The sequence below is a fragment of the Rhinoraja longicauda genome, chromosome 22 (assembly GCF_053455715.1).
Source record: "Rhinoraja longicauda isolate Sanriku21f chromosome 22, sRhiLon1.1, whole genome shotgun sequence".
Classification (NCBI taxonomy): domain Eukaryota; kingdom Metazoa; phylum Chordata; class Chondrichthyes; order Rajiformes; family Arhynchobatidae; genus Rhinoraja; species Rhinoraja longicauda.
Genome location: NC_135974.1, coordinates 17,898,417 through 17,917,404, shown reverse-complemented (window position 1 = coordinate 17,917,404; position 18,988 = coordinate 17,898,417). Strand labels below are relative to the sequence as shown.

Genomic DNA, 18,988 nt, shown 5'->3' with positions numbered 1-18,988 from the left:
TCAGGCCCATGCGTTAAGATGGCCCTGCCCCCAATCAGTCTGAAGATGGATCCCAACCCGAAAAGTCACCTATCCATGGTCTCCAGAGATGCTGCCTGACCCGCTAAGTTACTCCAGCACTGTGTCTTTTTTTTGTAAACTAGCATCTGCAGTTACTGGTATCCACATGCACAAATAGAGCAGGTGTTGTCAATTGAGAAAAGAAACAGAGGGGAAAAACACAGTGTTACCGCTGCAGAGAACATGCAGATGAAAAAAGTGCAAGGGCCACAATGAGGTAGATTGGAAGATCAAGAACATTTAGTTTAGTTTCGTTTATTATCATGTGTACCGAAGTACAGTGAAAAGCTTTCGTTGTGTGCTAACCAGTCAGCAGAAAGACTGATTACATGATTACAATCGAACCATCCTCTGTGTACAGATGCACAAAAAAGGGAATATCATTTAGTGCAAGGTAAAGTCCAGTAAAGTCTGATTAAAGATAGCCGGAGGGTCTCCAGAAAGGTATCTAGTAGCTCAGAACCCTAATACATCCTTCGCTTATGAGAGGTCTGTTCAAGAGTTTGACAACAGCAGGAAAGAAACCATTCCTATATCTGATGGTACATGCTTTCAACCTTTCATGTGCTTTAATCGTTCTTTGTCCTGATCTTTCAAAAACAAAATCTTATGCACTGGTTTCATATTACTTTACATGCAAAGGGACAGCTCCTCAGACATGTCATTTAACTGGATCATGGTTAATTATATAGGCAACATTTTAGTATTTATTTATTGCAAGTCACTTAACATACACAGATCAGCATGGGGCCCCTATGCTCGTGGGCCCCCGGGCAAGTGCCCATCAGGCCCATGCGTTAAGACGGCCCTGGCAGCAGCTCTATCACTGCACCACCCTGCCGCCCCTACTACCAGGTAACTGCACCATCCTATCAACAACTAGAGAGGTCCTGTCCTACCATCTACCCCATTGGAGACTTTCGGTCTACCTTTAATCAGATGCGAGTTGCTGGGGGGGGAGTCCCTTTGCGATGGGAGGGGTGGTGTGACCAGGAAACCGATACAAAGCTTGTTGTTAAGAGAATCTTGATGAACAATGTTATAGGATGGCACGGTGTTGCAGTGGTCGAGCTGATGCCCTACAGCGCCAGAGACCTGGGTTCGATTCTGACTCCAAGTGCTCCGGTTTCCTCCCACATTAGAAAGATGTGCGGGTTTGCAGGTTAGTTGGCTTTGGTAAGAATTGTACATTTTCCCTAGTGTGTAGGATAATGTTAGCATACAGGGATCACTGGTCAGCTTGGATTCGGGCTGAGGAGTCTGTTTCTGTGCTGTACATCTAAACTAAACTAAAGTGTTGGATAAGCAGTCCATCTAATCCGTCATTGATCCAATGACCTTCCTTTTGGTTGCCATACTGACTACACTACAGACTTCAGCGCCAACTCCAAGTCGAGACCGCCCTAGGAAAACACTCTGCTGTTTGCTTTGGCCACAGGATTGAAGATTTGTTCTCTTCTGGACAAAAATAGGTCTGTTATTTACTTATCCTCAGCTGGGCAATCTAGCCACATAGATAGAATAGACGGTCAGAACCTTTTCCCCCAGGGTGATAATGTCAAAGGCTAGGGGGCACTACTTTAAAGTGAGAAGGGCAAAGTTTAAAGGAGTTATGTGGGATAAGTTTTTTTAATGTCAAGTGCAGGGGAACTGAGTGCAGAATATAATTCTCAGCATTGTAGGGACAAAGTCTGATGTCCTCAATGAGTTAGAGGTGAATCGGACAGTACCCTGACTTATGGGGGACCGTTCAGATGCCTGATAATGGAGGGAAAGAAGCTGTTCCTGAGTCAAGTGGTGCACGCTTTCAAGCTTCTGTACCTTCTGCCAGACGGGAGCAGAGGGAAGGAATGAACAGGGTGGGAAAGGTCTTGATGTTTCCTCTTAGTCAGGGAATTTGGACTCAGGGGGTCACTATTTAAATATACAGGCTTATCTCTTAACGAGATAAGATGATCTTTTTCCTCGTGCAGGCAGGTGAATTTTTGGAACTTTGTTATTGATGTTGGTACCGGTTTATTATTGCCACATGCACCATCACACAGTGAAATAAATCTTTGTTTTGCGCTCTGCGCAGTCAAATCGGACCATGCACAGGTACAGCAGGTATGGCAAATGAGAAAATAAACAGAATGCCGAATGCAGTGTTACAGCTACAAAGAAAATGCAGATTTAAAAAGTGTAAAGGCTGCGGTGAGGCAGATTGGAAGATCAGCGTTAATTCTTAGTTTATGAGAGGACCGTTCAGTAGTCTGATAACAGTGGGGAAGAAGCTGTTCTGGTGGCATGTGTGCTTTCAAGCTCTTGTATCCTCTGCCCGATAGGAGATGGGAGAAGAGGGAGTGATCAGGGAATGAATATTTCTTAACAATGCTGACTGCTTCAAAGGGCGGAGGAAGCTCTTTAAAGTCGAGGTGATCTCATGAAAAAAGGAGAACGTACAAACTCCATGTAGACAACACCCAATGTTAGGATAGAATCGGGTCTCTGTAAGGTGGCAGCTCTACCACTGCGCCACTGTGCCACCCTTAGTAAGGGTGTCAAACATCACCAGGCGAAGGCAGGAGAATGGGGTTAAGAGGGGAAAATAGATCAGCCATGATTAAATGGCAGGGCAGACACAGTGGGCCAAATGACCTAATGCACGCAACAAAAGCTTGTCAGTGTACCTCGGTACACGTGACAATAAACTGAACTGAACTGAACTTCAGGATTGTCCCATGGACAATTGTTCTGCCTATTTACTAGCTTTCCATTTGTACAGGGCTTCCTTAATAATTGCAGTGGAGACAATAAATCCACCCATGCAATTATTTTCTGTTCCTGCGTTACATTGTCCACACTCGAAAATGTCTGGCAAAGACATGGTAAACAGTGCGACTGTTTGGAACAGCAAGACGGTGTGGAATGTGATAACTTAGCTGGGGAGCCGATGATTTTACTGTGGGTGACATTTAGTTTTAGTTTTGTTTATTGTCGTGTACCAAGATAGAGGGAAAAGCTTTCGTTGCAAGCCAACTAATCAGCGGAAAGACAATACATGATTACAATCGAGCCATTCACACTGTACAGATAAATGATAAAGGAATAATGTTTAGTGCAAGATAAAGCTAGTAAAGTCCAATCAAAGATTGTCCAAGGGTCACCATAATAGGACTGCACTCTAGTTGTGGTAGGATGGCTCAGTTGCCTGATAGCAGCTGGAAAGAAACTGTCCCTGAATCTGGAGGTGTGCATTTTCACGCTTCTGTATCTTATTCGTACCAGAGCCGACAAACAGCACCTATAATAAAATTAGCAAGGCTGGAAGGACCCATGGGTCAGGCAGCACCTGTGGGGAAGGAGAGACAGCATGAAACCTACACTACCTGTATTTCTTTCGCTCGCCGCTCAAGCGGAACCTCTCGTACAAGCCGTAGACGTGGTTTGCGTCCCAGTCCCTCAGCTCAATCCGTAGGGTGTAAGCTCGTTGACTGGTCAGCCGATGAATGGCTTCGTTTCCCAGCCAGTGCTCGGCTGAGCTCTCCCCGAAACCCTAGGCCAGAAATAGGAGAGTTGAGGCTGTGTGTTAAGGGGGCATCTATCCACTGAAATAATGGTAAACCATCTCCATCATGACTCTTATACTGCCCTGACCTATGAAACCGAGTATACCATATGCCTTTTTCATGACTCTCATAATTTTATATATTTCTATCAGGTCTCCCCACAACTTCCCATGTTCCAGAGAAAACAACCAAGTTTGTCCAACCTCTCCCTGGAGCTAATACATCCTAATCCAGACATCATTCTGGTAAACCTCTTCTGCACCCTCACCAAAGCTTCCACAACCTTCTTGTAATGGGGGCGACTAAAACTCCACACAATACTCCAAATGCAGCCTGACCAATGTCCTATAAAGCTGCATCATAACTTCCTGACTCTTATACTCACTTGACCTATGAAAGCAAACATACCTTATGCCTTCTTGACCACTTGTGTTGCCACTTTCAGGGAGTTATGGACTTCGACTACAAGATCCCTCTATACATTAATGCTGTTAAGGGTCTGGCCATCAATTGTATGTTTTCCCTTACATTTGACCTCCCAAAGTGCAACACCTCACACTTGCTCAGACTAAACTCCATCTGCAATTTCCCTGCTCATTTCTGAAGCTGGACTATATGTTCATGTTCATAGTTCATAAGATCAGAATTAGGCCATTCAGCCCATCGAGTCTACTCCACCATACAATCATGGCTAATCTATCTTTCCCTCTCAACCCCATTCTCCTGCCTTCTCCCTTTAATTGACATTCTACCTAACCAGCAGATGCTGGTTTAAACCGAAGATAGACACAAAAAGCTGGAGTAACTCAGCGGGACAGGCACTTGACTCAGAGGGTCAAGACCCTCCTTCTCCAGTCTGAAGAAGGTTTTCGACCCGAAACGTCACCCATTCCTTCTCTCCAGAGATGCTGCCTGTCCCACTGAGTTACTTCAGCCTTTTTTGTCTAAACGATTACCTATCAATCTCCTCTCTAAAAATACCCAATGTCTTGGCCTCCATAGTAGCCATTTGTGGCAATGCATTCCACAGATCCACCATCCTCTGGGTAAAGATATTCCTCCTCATCTCCATTTTATTTTGAGGCTGTGCCCTTTGGTCATAGACTCTCACAATACTGTAAACATCCTCTCCACATCCACTCTATCCAGGCCTTTCATTATCCGGTAGGTTTAAATGAGATCTCACCTCATCCTTCTAACCTCCAGCGAGTACAGGCCCAAAGCCTTCAAACGCTCCTCTGACATTAACCCAATTGTCCTGAGTTCGATCGTGACCTCTCCCTCGTAATACAAACATCTCCCACTTTCTCCCCCACCTTCCCAAGACATCTGCCCCTTTCTCCCCCCACCCTTCCAAACACCACCCCCCCCCAGTCATAATACAACCTTTTCAATCACCACCCTGCCCAGAACAACCTTTCCCCCTCCACCTCAACCCAAAACCTCCTCTGCTCTCACTCACCCTTGCAAAGCTTCTCCACATTTCCACTTCCCAACGGTTTATGTTTAGGTTTATTATTGTCACATGTACGAAGGTTCAATGAAAAGGTTTGTTTTGCCTGCTATCCAAACAGATCAGATAAAGCTAGACATACATATAATCAGTTCAAACTCAAATACGATAGGTAGAGCAAAGGGGAAGATACAGAGTGCAGAATATAGTTCTCAGCATTGTAGCATATCAGCTTCGGAGGCAAAGTCCAGTGTCCGCAATGGGGTAGAGGTGAATCGGACAACACCCTGGCTTATGGAAGGACCATTCAGAAGCATGATAAGAGAAGGGAAGAAGCTGTTCCTGAGTCTGGTGGTGTGCGCTTTCAATCTTCTATATCTTCTGCCGGACGGGAGCAGGGAGAAGAAGGAATTAGCAGGGATGGGGCAAGTCTTTATGTTGGCTGCTTTTCCGAGGCAGCGTGGTGTAGATGGAGTCTGGTCTGTGTGATAGACTGGGCCAAATTCACCACTCTGTTGCAGTCTTGGGTGGAGCTGTTCCCAAACCAAGCTGTGATGCAACTCAATAGGATGCCTTCTGTGGTGTCTCTGTAGATATATCCAACATCTACAACTCTTTGCAATTTCTTGCAACTTCAAAGCTTTTTTGCGGTACATTCAAAATCCCCACCCCGCACACATCCGACGTAGTTCCCTCTCCCTGTCCCCTCCTCCTGCAGAGACGGGCATTATTACCAGGACTTTCTGCCTCTCCATTGTTCAGCGGTTTTAATCTGCTCCCCTCCCCGCAAAGAGTTACATTCCTGACAGCCCACACTACATTTAACAATTCCCAAAGCTCGCTGTTATTTTTAAACTTGCTCCGATTCGCCGAGCTCAAGTCTTTCAGTGTAATCGGAGATCATTCCCACATCAGCAGCATTCAGTCACACAGTGAAGACCCCAGAACAGGGGCAGTGACCTGGTCCACAAATGGAGATCTGTAGTTTAAAGTCACACTCTGTGAAGCCTCTACACCGTGCTGGCTTCTGGCATCAGCCCCGGTTTCGTGAATGGCTTGAAGCCAAAGCAGTCAGAGGCTTCAAACTCTGGGAAACCCTTATCTTGATGACGATCACTCTCCCCCAGAAAAAAAACAGCCTTCCCTGAAGCGAATGTGCCGAGGGAGATGACCAACATTGCCTCAGGTCAGGTTGAGATTATTGTCAGGAGTTGGTATACGAGGAACTGCAGCTGCTGCCTTACAAAAAGAAAGTGGAAATTTGATTGCACAATCTTGTTGTTTTCTCACTTCATGCAACTGAAAATCTAAACTGAGTTTCGTTGGAGAAACAAGGAATTGCAAATGCTGGTTTACATAAAATAGCACAAAGTGCTCGAGTAACTCAACTGTTTCAGGCAGCATTTGTGGAGAACATGGATGGGTGATGTTTGGCTCGGGACTCTTCCTCAGATTGTTATGGGGGTGAGGGAAGAAAACTGGAAAAATGGTGGGGGAGAGTTACCAGTCAGCTTTGTCCTGCCCTTCTTCTCTTCCAGCTTTCCTCCCCCACTATATGTCTGAAGAAGGGTCCCGACCGGAAACATCACCTATCCATGTTCTCCAGAGATGCGGTCTGACCCGCTGAGTTACTCCAACACTTTGTGTCTTTTATTGAGCTTACTGTCATCTTCATGTGTATGGTGAGGTACAGCGACAATAAAACATTTGCTTGCAACAGCATGGCATTTTAGATTTAGGTTTTTATAGTAATGTGTACCGAGGTACAGTGAAAATCATTGATTTGCATGCTTCAAGCAGATCAGATCATTCTATACATGAATACAATCAAGTCAAACACAAGTACAATAGGCAGAGTAAAAGGGAAGATAAAGAATGCAGAATATTTTGCTCAGCATTGTGGTGCACCAGTTCTATAGACAAAGTCCAATGTCGACAATGGGGTAGAGGTAAATTGGACAGTACTTGAGCTTATAGAAGGACCGTTCAGAAGCCTGATAAGAGAGGGGAAGATGCTGTTCCTGAGCACACTTTCAAGCTTCTGGTACCCAGGCACACAGTCTCAGACAACATATGACAACATATATTGTACATAAACTACACATAAATTCTGTAAGATGGGGAAAATATAAAGATGGAGCGAAGAAAATAAGGCAGCATCTCTGAAGAGAAGGAATTGGTGATGTTTCAGTCGAGGCCCTTCTTCAAGTTGGGGAAAGACAGTCTTCTCAGATGAGGGCTTGTTGGCCAAGGATCGTTGGCGGGGTGTTGGCACTGGGGGTGGACAGTTGTTGCTATGGGAGTGCAGCATTGTTGCTGGTGCCCTCCTGTGTGTGAGGTGTGAAACTAAGGCTACCCCCGGTCCCTCAGGTGCATGGACATCACTAAGAGTAATCACTCCTCGACCATCACCATTGATATTAGAGATACAACGTACAAATAGGCCACAAGGTCCACCAAGTGCCTGCTGACCAGCTCGTACACTCTGTATTGGAAGGAACTACAGATGCTGGTTTATACCAAAGATGGACACAAAATGCTTGAGAAACTCAGCAGGTCAGGCAGCATCTCTGGAGAAAAGGAATAGGTGATGTTTTGGGTCAGAACCCATCCTCAGACTCTTCAGCATGTTCAAATTCTTCAGATCACCCGTACGCTCGTTCTATCCTACACACGACGGACAATTTACAGAAGCCAATTTACAGAAGCCAACCTACAAACCTGCACATCTTTGGAGTGTGGGAGGAAATTGCGTGGTCACAGGGAGAACGTACAAACTCCATGTAGAGAGCACCTGTAGTCAGGATCGAACCCGGATTTCTGGCACTGTAAGGCAGCAACTCAACCGCTGAGCCACCGTGCTGGCCTTGATATCTGGATATTTATCGTCTGGACATTTATCTCATTCCAGTCTATGAGAGCTCGCTGTGCACGGACTGACTGCCATGTCCCTTACATTGTGACTACACCAAGAGACGACGTTAGCTAACAAGTGGTTTAGAATGTGTAGGAAGGAACTGCAGATGCTGGAAAATGTCTGAAGCTGCGGAAGGTGTTGTAGAAATTGAAGAATTGTTTGTTTTTTTCACTCACCAGTTTATACTCGGTCCAATTTCTCTGGAAGTCCAGGCTGCCATTAAACCTCCTCTGTATCACTGTCCAACCCCCGCCACTAGTCTCCATGTCACAATAAACCTGCAGAGGAGGACAGAGAGAGAGGGAGAGGGGGGAGAGAGAGAGTGGGGGAAGAGAGAGAGGGAGTGAGAGAGGAAGAGAGAGGAGAGAAAGAAAGGGAGAGCGCGGAGAGAGAGAAGGGAAGAGAGCAGGAGAGAGAGTAGGGAGCAAAAGAGAGGTGAGAAATATGGGGGAGTGAAAGAGAGCAGAGAGAGGGAGAAAGGGAAAGAGAGAGAGTGAGAGGTTGGAAAAGAGGGAGGGGGTGAGAGACAGGAATGTGAGAGATTAAAAGGAGGGAGAGAAGGAGAGGAGAGAGTGGAGAGGAGAGAGAAAGAGATTGAGAGAGTTCCCAGAATTAATTTTCTCTTCCATTCTCAGAGGACTTAATTTTCCAACACCCAGTAGTGTAAAAAAACATTTTACACCCCATGATGTATCTGCCGAGGGTTTCTCACCACAGGATCTAGGCGATTAATCTAGAGCAGCCTGGGATGCTCACAACCCAAGATTATTAAACCAGCTAAAGATGTAGGATAATGGTTTGCAAAAGATGAAAAGCTGGGGATATTTAAAATAACAAAGCTTGAAAGATACAGCGTGGAAACAAGTCCTGCGGCTCACCAAGTCCATGCCGACCACCGATCACCCATTCACACTAGGCTTGAAGAAGGGTCCCAACCCAAAATGTCACCTATTCATGCTCTCCAAAGATGCAGCCTGGCCCGTTGAGTTACTCCAGCACTTTGTCTATTTTTGTAAACCAGCATCTGCAGTTCTTTATATCCACACACTATGTTATCCCACTTTCTCATCCATTCCCTACACACTAGGGGGCAATTTAAAGAGGCCAATTAATCGACCGCCCGCGCGTCTTTGGGATGTGGGAGGAAACCGGAGCACCTGGAGGAAACCCACACGGTCACAGGGAGAACGTGCAAACTCCACGCAGTCAGCATCCGAGGTCAGGATCGAACCTGGGTCTCTGGTGCTGTGAGACAGCGGCTCTACTCGCTACGCCACTGTGCCGCCCATCGCTATATTGCTGGTCCCTGCTGGAATCTAATATTGAGTTCCTGGTCAGTCCAGGTGCAGGGAGTAAGGCAGAGTAACGGGTCTGATTACCTGCCGGGGGTCGGTGGCGTTCCTGATACGGATGGTGTAGACACCGCTTCCAGTAGCACCGGACGCAAAGGCCTCCGAACAATCTCTGTAGATCTTCTCCTCTTTCTTGGTGTCTGCTGTTTGAGGAGAGGGAGGAGGGGGGGGGAAGACAGAACAGAGGGAGAGAAATGATGAAAAGACCAAAGAATGATGGAAAGGAAGAAAAAATGGAGAGAAGGTGGGAGAAAGGAAAGAAAATGGTGGTAGAAAGGAAAGAAATAAAGAAGCCAGCAATGAGTAGGCAAAATAAAAGAAGAGAAGAAATATTACTTGCTGGAGTCAGGCAGCAGGTCAGTGAAGAGAAGGCGGACATTGTCTGATTCAGGTGTGTGAATCTCCAAGAACAATCCCCTGGCCTGTTCTTGTGCTGTACTGTTCTACATCCTGTGATGCTCTCAGAGCTCATGAATCAATAGATGAACGAGGAGAGGCAAAAAAGGACATATTGCAACCATGAGAAATAAAATGCAGCAGTTGCTGGAAACCTGAAACAAAAGAGAATGCTGGAAATACCCAACAGATCAGGCAGCATCTACAGAGAGGGAAAAGCAGAGTTTAGTTTAGTTTAGTTTAGAGGTACAGTGTGGAAACACCCTTCAGCCCAACGAGTCCGTGGTGACCAATGATCACCCACTCTATCCTACACACTAGGGACAATTTAAAGAGGGCAATTAACCTGCAAACCTGCATGCCTTTGGGATGTGGGAGGAAACTGCCATAACTGGAGGAAACCCATGTTGTCACAGGAAGAACATGCAAACCGTATAGAGAGGGCCAGTGGTCAGGATCAAATTCAGGTCTCTGGTGCTCTAAGGCAGCAACTCTACCGCTGCGCCACTGTGCCGCCCTTATTTTTAATTTATGAGAAATGACAAAAAGCAAGTTAACGTAACCTTACAAAAGTCTGAGAAGTTCCGAAGCAAACAGGAAAGGCTGGATATCTGATATACAGTATTGAGTGCCAAGGAATGCAACATGCTGATTAGCACCTCACATTTCTCGTGGGCAACTTACAACCCAGCGGTAGGAATGATGAATTCACTAATTTCAAGTAACTCCTGCATTTCTGCTGCTCCTCCCCTCTCTCCCCCTCCCTGGTCGTTCTACCAGTTCCAATCTTCACATCCTTGTATCCCTTTTGTTATCACACCTTCCCCAGCCAATAATGGGTCATTATGGGCTCCTCTACTTTCAGTTTGAAGAAGGGGGTTCCTACCTGAAACATCAGCTTGTTCATGGGGTCCACAAATGCTGCCTGACCCGCTGAGTTAGTCCGGAATTTTGTGTCTTTGCAAAGACAAGTGCTGTTCCTCAAGCTTGTAATGGATATGGTTAGACTAGTGTGGCTGTTCAGAGTGGGAGTGTGATGGAGAATCGTGATAGAAGCCACATTTGCGCTGACGAGCACAAAGAACCGATACCTCAACAGTGGAAGAGAGAAGTTAGCTGACCTGACATCTTGGATGAGATGATTCCTTTGCCACCATTTGAGCAAACTGGGACGAAGTGTCACCAATGTCATCTCAGTAGCACATACGTTGTTGATGTTGTACATTCTGTTTATCTGCAACAAACCATTTATTTTGCAATTGCTGTGAAGAATTTGCTTCTAATGACAGGTCTTTCTTGAGCCAAACCCCAAGATATTTGCTGACTGTTTCTGGGCTTGACCCCTGAGAAGATTAAACATTCTTGCTCAACTTACGGCTAAACTTGCAATTCCATTTGTGGTAGAGAGCTACGATTAAATGTTTCAGCACATTTGCACAGTTGGCACTCTTTACACAGTTTAGCTTGGGATGTCTCAGCTGGTGTGTGGCAAAACACATCACAGCCTTTGATGGAAGAGGAGGTTGCATTTTCATGGAAAGCTGGGAAGAGTGCGCACTTGATGAATTTTTTGTTTTAGTTTTTAGTTGGAGAGATGCAGTGAGGAAACAGGCCCTTCAGCCCACTGAGTCGGTACCGACCAGCAATCCCTGCACACTTACACTATCCTACATGCACTAGGGACAATTTACAATTTTACCAAGCCAATTAACCTACAAACCTGTACGTCTTTGGAGTGTGGAAGGAAATCGGAGATCCCAAAGAAAACCCATCCAGGTCACGGGGAGAATGTACAAACGTACAGACAAGCACCCGTAGTCAGGATCCAACCCGGGACTCTGGCGCTGTAAGACAGCAACTCTATCGCTGCACCACTGTGCCGGCCAAATGTGTATTTAATATTGAGAAAGAATTGATAAACTAACAGAAACCAAAGCTGGGTTAAATGGGTCATTATTGGATTGGAAATTGGTAATTTGGGGTGTGCCGCAGCTATTAATGCTGATATTAACATGTCCATTCCTCAAGTTTAAAGGAGATGTGCAGGGAAACTTTTTGTTTACACAAAGGGTGGTGAGGGCCTGGAATGCACTGCCAGAACTAGTGAATGAAGCAGATATGACCTGGATGAAAAGGATGGGTGACATTTCAGGACAAGTCCCTTCTTCAGACTGAAAGTAGGGGGGTGGGGGGGGGGAGCGTGAAGAGCTGGAGGCGAGATATTACCTCATGCGAGGTGTGCCTGGTAGGTCCATTGTTGTCGAGGGAAGGCTTGATCTCAAGAGAAACAATGTGGAGAACTGTGGAACGGGTAAAACGACGAGGGAGGAGGAAGGAGTCAATGAGGGAGGGGAGGGGAGGATGAGGGGAGTGTAAGATGAAGTTACTACAAATTAGAGAATTCAATTGAACAGTTGTAGGTTCCTGTGTTGAACCGTTATATGTTCCTGTGTTGGACCATTGTATGTTCCCGTGAACCATGGTATGTTCCTTTGTTGAACCATTGTATGTTCCTGTGTTAGACCATTATATGTTACTGTGTTGCATGTACAATGTACAGTACATTCAGAAAGTATTCAGACCCCTTCACTTTTTCCACATTTTGTTACGTTACAGCCATATTTTAAAATGGATTAAATTCTTTTTTTTTATCATCAATCTACACACAATACGTCAGAATGAAGAAGCGAAACAGGTGTTTAGAAATTTTTGCAAAGTAATTAAAAAGAAATAACTGAAATATCACATTTACATAAGTATTCAGACTCTTTGCTATGACATTCAAAATTACGCATAGGTTCACCCTGTCTCCTTGGAATGTTTCTACAACTTGATTGGAGTCCACCAGTGGTAAATTAAATTGATTGGACATGATTTGGAAAGGCACACACCTGTCTATATAAGGTCCCACAGTTCACCTTCCAACAGGACAACGACCCTAAACACACAGCCAAGACAACGCAGGAGAGGCTTCGTGACAAGTCTGTGAATGTCCTTGATTGGCCCAGCTAGAGCCCGGACTTGAACCCGATTAAACATCTCTGGAGTGACCTGAATATAGCTGTGCATCGACGCACCCCATCCACCTGACAGAGCTTGAGAGAATCTGCAGAGAAGAATGGCAGCAATTACCCAAATACAGGTGTGCCAAGCTTGTAGCGTCATACCCAAAAGTACTTGAGGCTGTAATCGCTGCCAAAGATACCTCATCAATGTACTGAATAAAGGGTCTGAATACTTATGTAAATGTGATATTTCAGTTATTACTTTTTAATTACTTTGCAAACATTTCTAAACACCTGTTTTTGCTTTTCTATTATGGGGTATTGTGTGTAGATTGATGATTAAAAAAAAAAGAATTTAATCCATTTTAAGATAAGTAAGAATGTGGAAAAAGTGAAGGGGTCTGAATACTTTCTGAATGCACTGTACATTCTACACCTGGTATGCTCCGTGTTCCTACCTCTGCCCTTAGAGACCAGGGTGATGAGGCGTTGCACGGTGCCCATGATCCGTAGTTGCTGACGCTGCAGATCGGTGCTGTTGTTGCCGGCTGTGTTCAGACGTCTCTCCAGCTCCCCGACCGTGCTGACCTGCCGGGCCAGAAGCTGCTGGAGACTCTCCCACTCCCTCCTGAGGGAGCCCACCTCACTCTGATGCCTGGCCTCCATGTCGAACACCTTCCTCTCTAAAAGGCTGAAGCAGGCGTCGCAGAGAGCGAGGTTCATCAGTAAAGCTCTTCACGGTACCTTGGTACACTAAACTAAACTAAGCTAACGATTCATTACAACACCTGTCCCTTTACCTCCCCCCTCAACTCCATCCAAAGACCCAAACAGTCTCTCCAGGTGAGGTAGAAGTTCACCTGCACCTCCTCCAACATCATCTACTGTATCCGCTGTTCCAGGTGTCAATTTCTCTACATCGGGGAGACCAAGCGCAGGCTTGGCGATCGTTTCGCTGAACACCTCCGCTCAGTCCATCTTAACCAACCTGATTTTCCGGTGGCTCAGCTCTTTAACTCCCCCTCCCACTCCCAATCTGACCTTTCTGTCCTGGGCCTCCTCCATTGCCAGAGTAAGGCCCAGTGCAAATTGGAGGAACAGCACCTCATATTTCGCTTGGGTAGTTTACACCCCAGCGGTATCAACATAGACTTCCCTAACTTCAGATAGTCCCTGCTTTCCCTCTCTATCCCCTCCCCCTTCCCAGTTCTCCCACCAGTCTTCCTGTCTCCTACTATATCCTATCTTTGTCCTGCCCCATCCCTTGACATCAGTCTGAAGAAGGGTCTCGACCCAAAACGTCACCCATTCCTTCTCTCCAGAGATGCTGCCTGACCCGCTGAGTTACTCCAGCATTTTGTGTCTACCTTCGGTCATAGGTTTAAGGTGAATGATGATTCCATAAGCTTGGGTACTGTCCGGTTCACCTCCACCCCATTGGACTTTGTCTCTGGAACTGGTGTCCTACAATGTTGAGACCTATATTTTGCACGCTGTATCTTTCCCTATGCTCTAACTATTGTACTTAAGTTTGACTTGTTTGTATTTATATAAGATATTGTCTGATCGGTTTCGATAGCATGCAAAACAAAGCTTTACATGGTATATCTCTATACGTGACAATAATAAACATAACTTAGTTGAGGTGCTTGGAATTACAGGAAAAGAGGGAGAGGCCAGAGAAATGTATTAAATAAAGTACAACTAGAATGAGTCAAAATAAACTTGATACATTTGTAGTGTACAGAGGCTCTGGTGAATCATATCTTTGATCACACAGCTGCCTTTATTACTTCAATAAATGGGAGATGTTAGTGGCTTAGCATGGATAGAGTAGACAGTCAGAAACTACTTCCCAAGACCAAAATATCCAATACCAAAGGGAACAGCTTTAAGATGAGAGGGGCAAAGTTTAAAGGAGATGTGCAGAGCAAGCTTTTTTCACACAGAGGGTGGTGGGTGCCTGAGACATGCTGCCGGGGTTGGTAGTGGAGGCAGATACGAAAGTTGCATTTAAGAAAGTTTTGGATAGGCACATGGATATGCAGGGAATGGAGGGATATGCATTAATAAAGATTATTAGGGTGGTGACTCTGTGGAATTCAATGACAAGGCATTGGGTATTTTTAAGGCAGAGACTGACAGATACTTGATTGGTAAGAGTGTATGGGGAGAAGGCTGGAGAATGGGGTTGAGAGGGAGAGATAGATCAGCCATGATTGAAAGGCGGAGTAGTCATGATGAACTGAATGGCCTAATTCTGGTCTTATGACATGTACTGAAACGTTCAGGCAGATAAGTGTTGGTCTTGACATCATGTTCGGCTTGGACATTGTGGGCCGAAGGGCCTGTTCCCATGCTTGACTGTTCTATGTTCTATGTTCTATTCAGTGTGTATTATGGCCTGGGCCATTGTAGCAGATATTTCAGCTGGCATTTGCTTGTTTAACTAATGGCTATTTTTATTCCCTGAGCCCCAAATGATACTTTCACTGCCAATTGAGTAATGATTTACAGGATTGTTGGAATAAACAGCACAGGCAGCAGCTCTTACTGAATTCCTGGGAGAGTGACTGCCAGGGAGAAGCTGAGTTTAATGGTGATAGTTAGAAGACTATTTTTGTGTGCAGTTGTCACAACAGCAGCCTGACCAGTGACCAGGCCCCGAGTTAGTAGTGAAGATAGACACAAAATGCTGGAGTAACTCAGCGGGTCAGGCAGCATCACTGGAGAAAAGGAATAGGTGATGTTTCGGGTCGGAACCCATATTCATACTGAAAGATATGGGGAGGGGGGAGCTGAAGTTTGCACGATCTCCCTGTGATCGCGTGGGTTTCCTCCAGATGCTCCAGTTTCCTGCCGTGCAGGTTTATTGGTTAATTGGCCTCTGCAAATTGCGACAAGTGTGTAGGGAGTGGACGAGTAAGTGGGATCACATAGAACTAGTGTGAATGGGTGATCGATGGTCAGCGAGGACTCGGTGGGCCGAATGACCTGTTTACATGCTGTATCTCTAAACTAAACTAAACTCAATATTGTTAATGCTGGCGCAAAAAAAAACCCCATAAGTGATTAGGGCAACCAAAGACAGAGTCGCAAAACGTGAGCATGAATAAGGGTCCCGACTCGAAACATCACCTTCACCTTTCCATTTCCTCCAGAGATGCTGCCTGACCCGCTGAGTTACTCCAGCACTTAGTGTCTTTATTGGGGTTGGGACTCGTCTTCAGACTGAAACCTTCCATTCTGTGCAGCAATCCACTCTGACCTCAAGCACCACAACTCTGAGCATCGACACTCTCTCACACAGCTCACCGGAACATATCGTACCATAAATCACTAGCTAGGCACAAAATGCTGGAGTAACTCGGCATCTGTAGATAGAAGGAATGGGTGGCATTTCGGGTCAACACCCTTATTCAGACGAAGGAGAAGAAGAAGGGTCTGAAGAAGGGTCTCAACCCAAAACGTCACCCTGTCCTTCCATCCAGAGATGCTGCCTGTCCTGCTGAGTTACTCCAGCACTTTGTGCTGAGCATCTGCAGTTCCTTTCTACACAAATCACGAGCTAGCTTGGCAAAACGCCTGATAATCCCTGATAAAGTGGGTTATGGGGAGAATGCTGGATTCCCCGCACTCTGGTTAACTAGTTCGAGACTTACCGATTATGGTGGTGTATTCTGCTGATGTCGTTGGTTTGCAGCAGGAGCTGTTTCTCCAGCTTGTTTGTCCAAAGGGAGTTCTCCAAGAGTTGGATTTCAACCCTCAATGTCTGGTTTAAAACCTGTTAAACAAGGGACACGGATCAAAAGTCAAGTGGTGGGAGGTGCACTGGGCAGGGGCTGCAGAGGGGTCTAATGTAATGTTGAGCTGGAGCGGGGGGAGTACAGAGTGAGGAGGGTGGTGGAGTTTAGTTTAGTTTAGCTTAGTTTATTGTCATGCGTACCAAGGTACAGTAAAAAGCTTTTTTGTTGCGTGCTATCCAGTCAGTGGAAAGGCTATACGTGATCGCAATCAAGCCATCCACAGTTACAGATACAGGACAAAGGGAATAACGTTTAGTGCAAGATAAAGTCCGATTAAAGATAGTTCAATGGTCTCCAATTAGCTAGAAGGGAGGTCAGGACTGCTCTCAAGTTGATGAGAGGATGGTTCAGTTGCCTGACAACAGTTGGGAAGAAATCTGGAGGTGCGTGTTTTCACACTTCTGTACCTCTTGCCTGATGGGAGAGGGAGTGACCAGGGTGAGACCAATCCATGATTATGCTGGCGGCCTTGCCAGATCTGCCAGATATCGAGACCAACATTAGGTTAGTGAACACACCATGTCACGTCTCCACAATCTGGCTCCCTGTTTGGGCATTTACTCACTTGTGGCAAACTCCCTCCTTCTCCATCTCCCATCCCCCCAGCTCACCTCCCTCCACCCCACCACCATCCCTTCCTCCACTTCCACCTCCCCTCGTCCTCCACCGCCCCTCCCTCCCACATCACCTCGCTCCTCCCCTCCATCTCCCCTCCACCATGCCTTCCTCTACCTCCACCTCCCCTACTCCATTCCCTTCTACTCCCAACCCTCAGCTCCCTCCTCCTCGCCTCCCACCACCTCATCTCCACCTCCCCTCCCTTCTTCTCCATTTCTCCTCCCTCCAACTCCCCACCATCCCTTCCACCACCTTTACCTCCCTCCTCCACCGCATCTCCATTATCTTGCCCTTACTCCAGCTCCTTCTCCCGCTTCTGACCTCCTTCCCTCCAACGTCCACAGCACAGAACCAGGCCATTCAGCCCATCGAGTCCACTCCACCAATCAGTCATGGATGATCTATCGTTCCCTCTCAACTCCATTCTCCTGCCCCATAACCCTTGGCACCATTAATAAACCTTGTACTATGGAGGAAGTTAAGGGTCAATAATCTTGAGTCTGGTGTCACACAGAGACCACACTGTGTAAGGACGGCAGATATTTCTCCTGAAGGACATTAGTGAACCAGGCGTGTTCTTATAGCAGCCCTGTGGCCCCATTATCACCTTTACGAAGACTGGTTAATTATTTCGTTTAGGTCACTTTGAGATACAACGTGGAAACAGGCCCTTCAGCCCATCGAGTCCTCGTCGACCAGCGATCAGCCCGTACACTCGCACTATCCTATACACTCGGGACAAATTACAATTTTACTGAAGCCAATTAACCTACAAACTTGCACGTCTTTTCAATGTGGGAGGAAACCCGGAGAAAACCCACACGGTCACAGGGAGAACATACAAACTCCGTACAGACAGCACCCGTAGTCAGGATCGATCCTGGGTCTCTGGCGCTGTAAAACAACTCTACAGCTGCGCAACTGTGTCGCACTTTTAAATTCCAGATTTATATTCACTTTCTTGCTTTTTTAAATCCATGGTGAGCCTTTAAGAGACTTGAGTCCTGTAATAAATGGTGTATTTTTGTTTAAGTGGTGGAGCAGTGGTAGAATCGCTGCCTTACAGCACCGGGGATCCAAGTTCGTACCTCACTACGGGTGCTGTCCATACGGAGTTTGTACCTTCTCCTCGTGGGTTTTCTCCGGGTGCTCCGGTTTCCTCCCACAGACGTGCTGGTTTGTAGGTTAATTGACTACAGTAAAATTGTAAATTGTCCCTAGTGTGTAGGATGGTGCTAGTGTATGGGGTGATCGCTGGTCGGCGTGGACTCGGTGGCCAAAGGGCCTGTTTCCGCGCTGTATCTCTAATCTAAACTAAACTTGAATTCAAACTCCCCGGGCACTGCGGTGGGATTTGCACTCATGCCCCTTGATCAATGGTCCAAAACTCCAGATGCTAGTCACAAAGTCACTGTATGCCTGACATTCAAATTCTGGCAAAGGTCTGGAGTTTAAAAAAAATCTTGGAGCACTGCTGTTATATGACGTGTAACATTTCAGAAACTGGAAGCTTGAGGGAGAGGTGTAAGTGGAACGAAGAATGAGGTATTGAATTGGGGAAAAGTTGATGATCAGCAGATTCTGTTTTTTCTCTGGAACGCTAGAGGTGGAAGGGAGACCTGATAGAAGTATATAAGATTATGAGAGGCATTGATGGGGTAGACAATCAGAATGTTTCCCAGGGGTGAAATGTTAAAGATATCTAGAGGGCATCGCTTTAAGGTGCGAGGGGCAAAGTTTAAAGGAGATGTGCGAGGTACGTTTTTTTTTTACACAGAGGGTGGTGAGTGCCTGGAACGCACTGCCAGGGGTTATGGTGGTGCCTGGAACGCA

At 46.1% G+C, this 18,988-nt stretch overlaps 2 protein-coding genes across 2 annotated transcripts in view; one reads left to right on the top strand and one right to left on the bottom strand.

The window, feature by feature from the left end:
* Positions 1–18,988, top strand: part of LOC144604451 (uncharacterized) — a 60,363-nt gene that overhangs the window by 22,550 nt on the left and 18,825 nt on the right. The window lies entirely within an intron of this gene.
* The window catches only part of angpt4 (angiopoietin 4), a 38,885-nt gene that overhangs the window by 6,847 nt on the left and 13,050 nt on the right, over positions 1–18,988 (bottom strand). The window contains exons 3-7 of the mRNA XM_078418879.1: positions 16,394–16,515; positions 13,190–13,422; positions 9,358–9,473; positions 8,155–8,256; positions 3,429–3,595 (exon numbers count right to left, since the gene is read on the bottom strand). Coding sequence (XP_078275005.1) covers positions 3,429–3,595; positions 8,155–8,256; positions 9,358–9,473; positions 13,190–13,422; positions 16,394–16,515 — 740 coding nt within the window. The remainder of the gene's footprint in view (positions 1–3,428; positions 3,596–8,154; positions 8,257–9,357; positions 9,474–13,189; positions 13,423–16,393; positions 16,516–18,988) is intronic.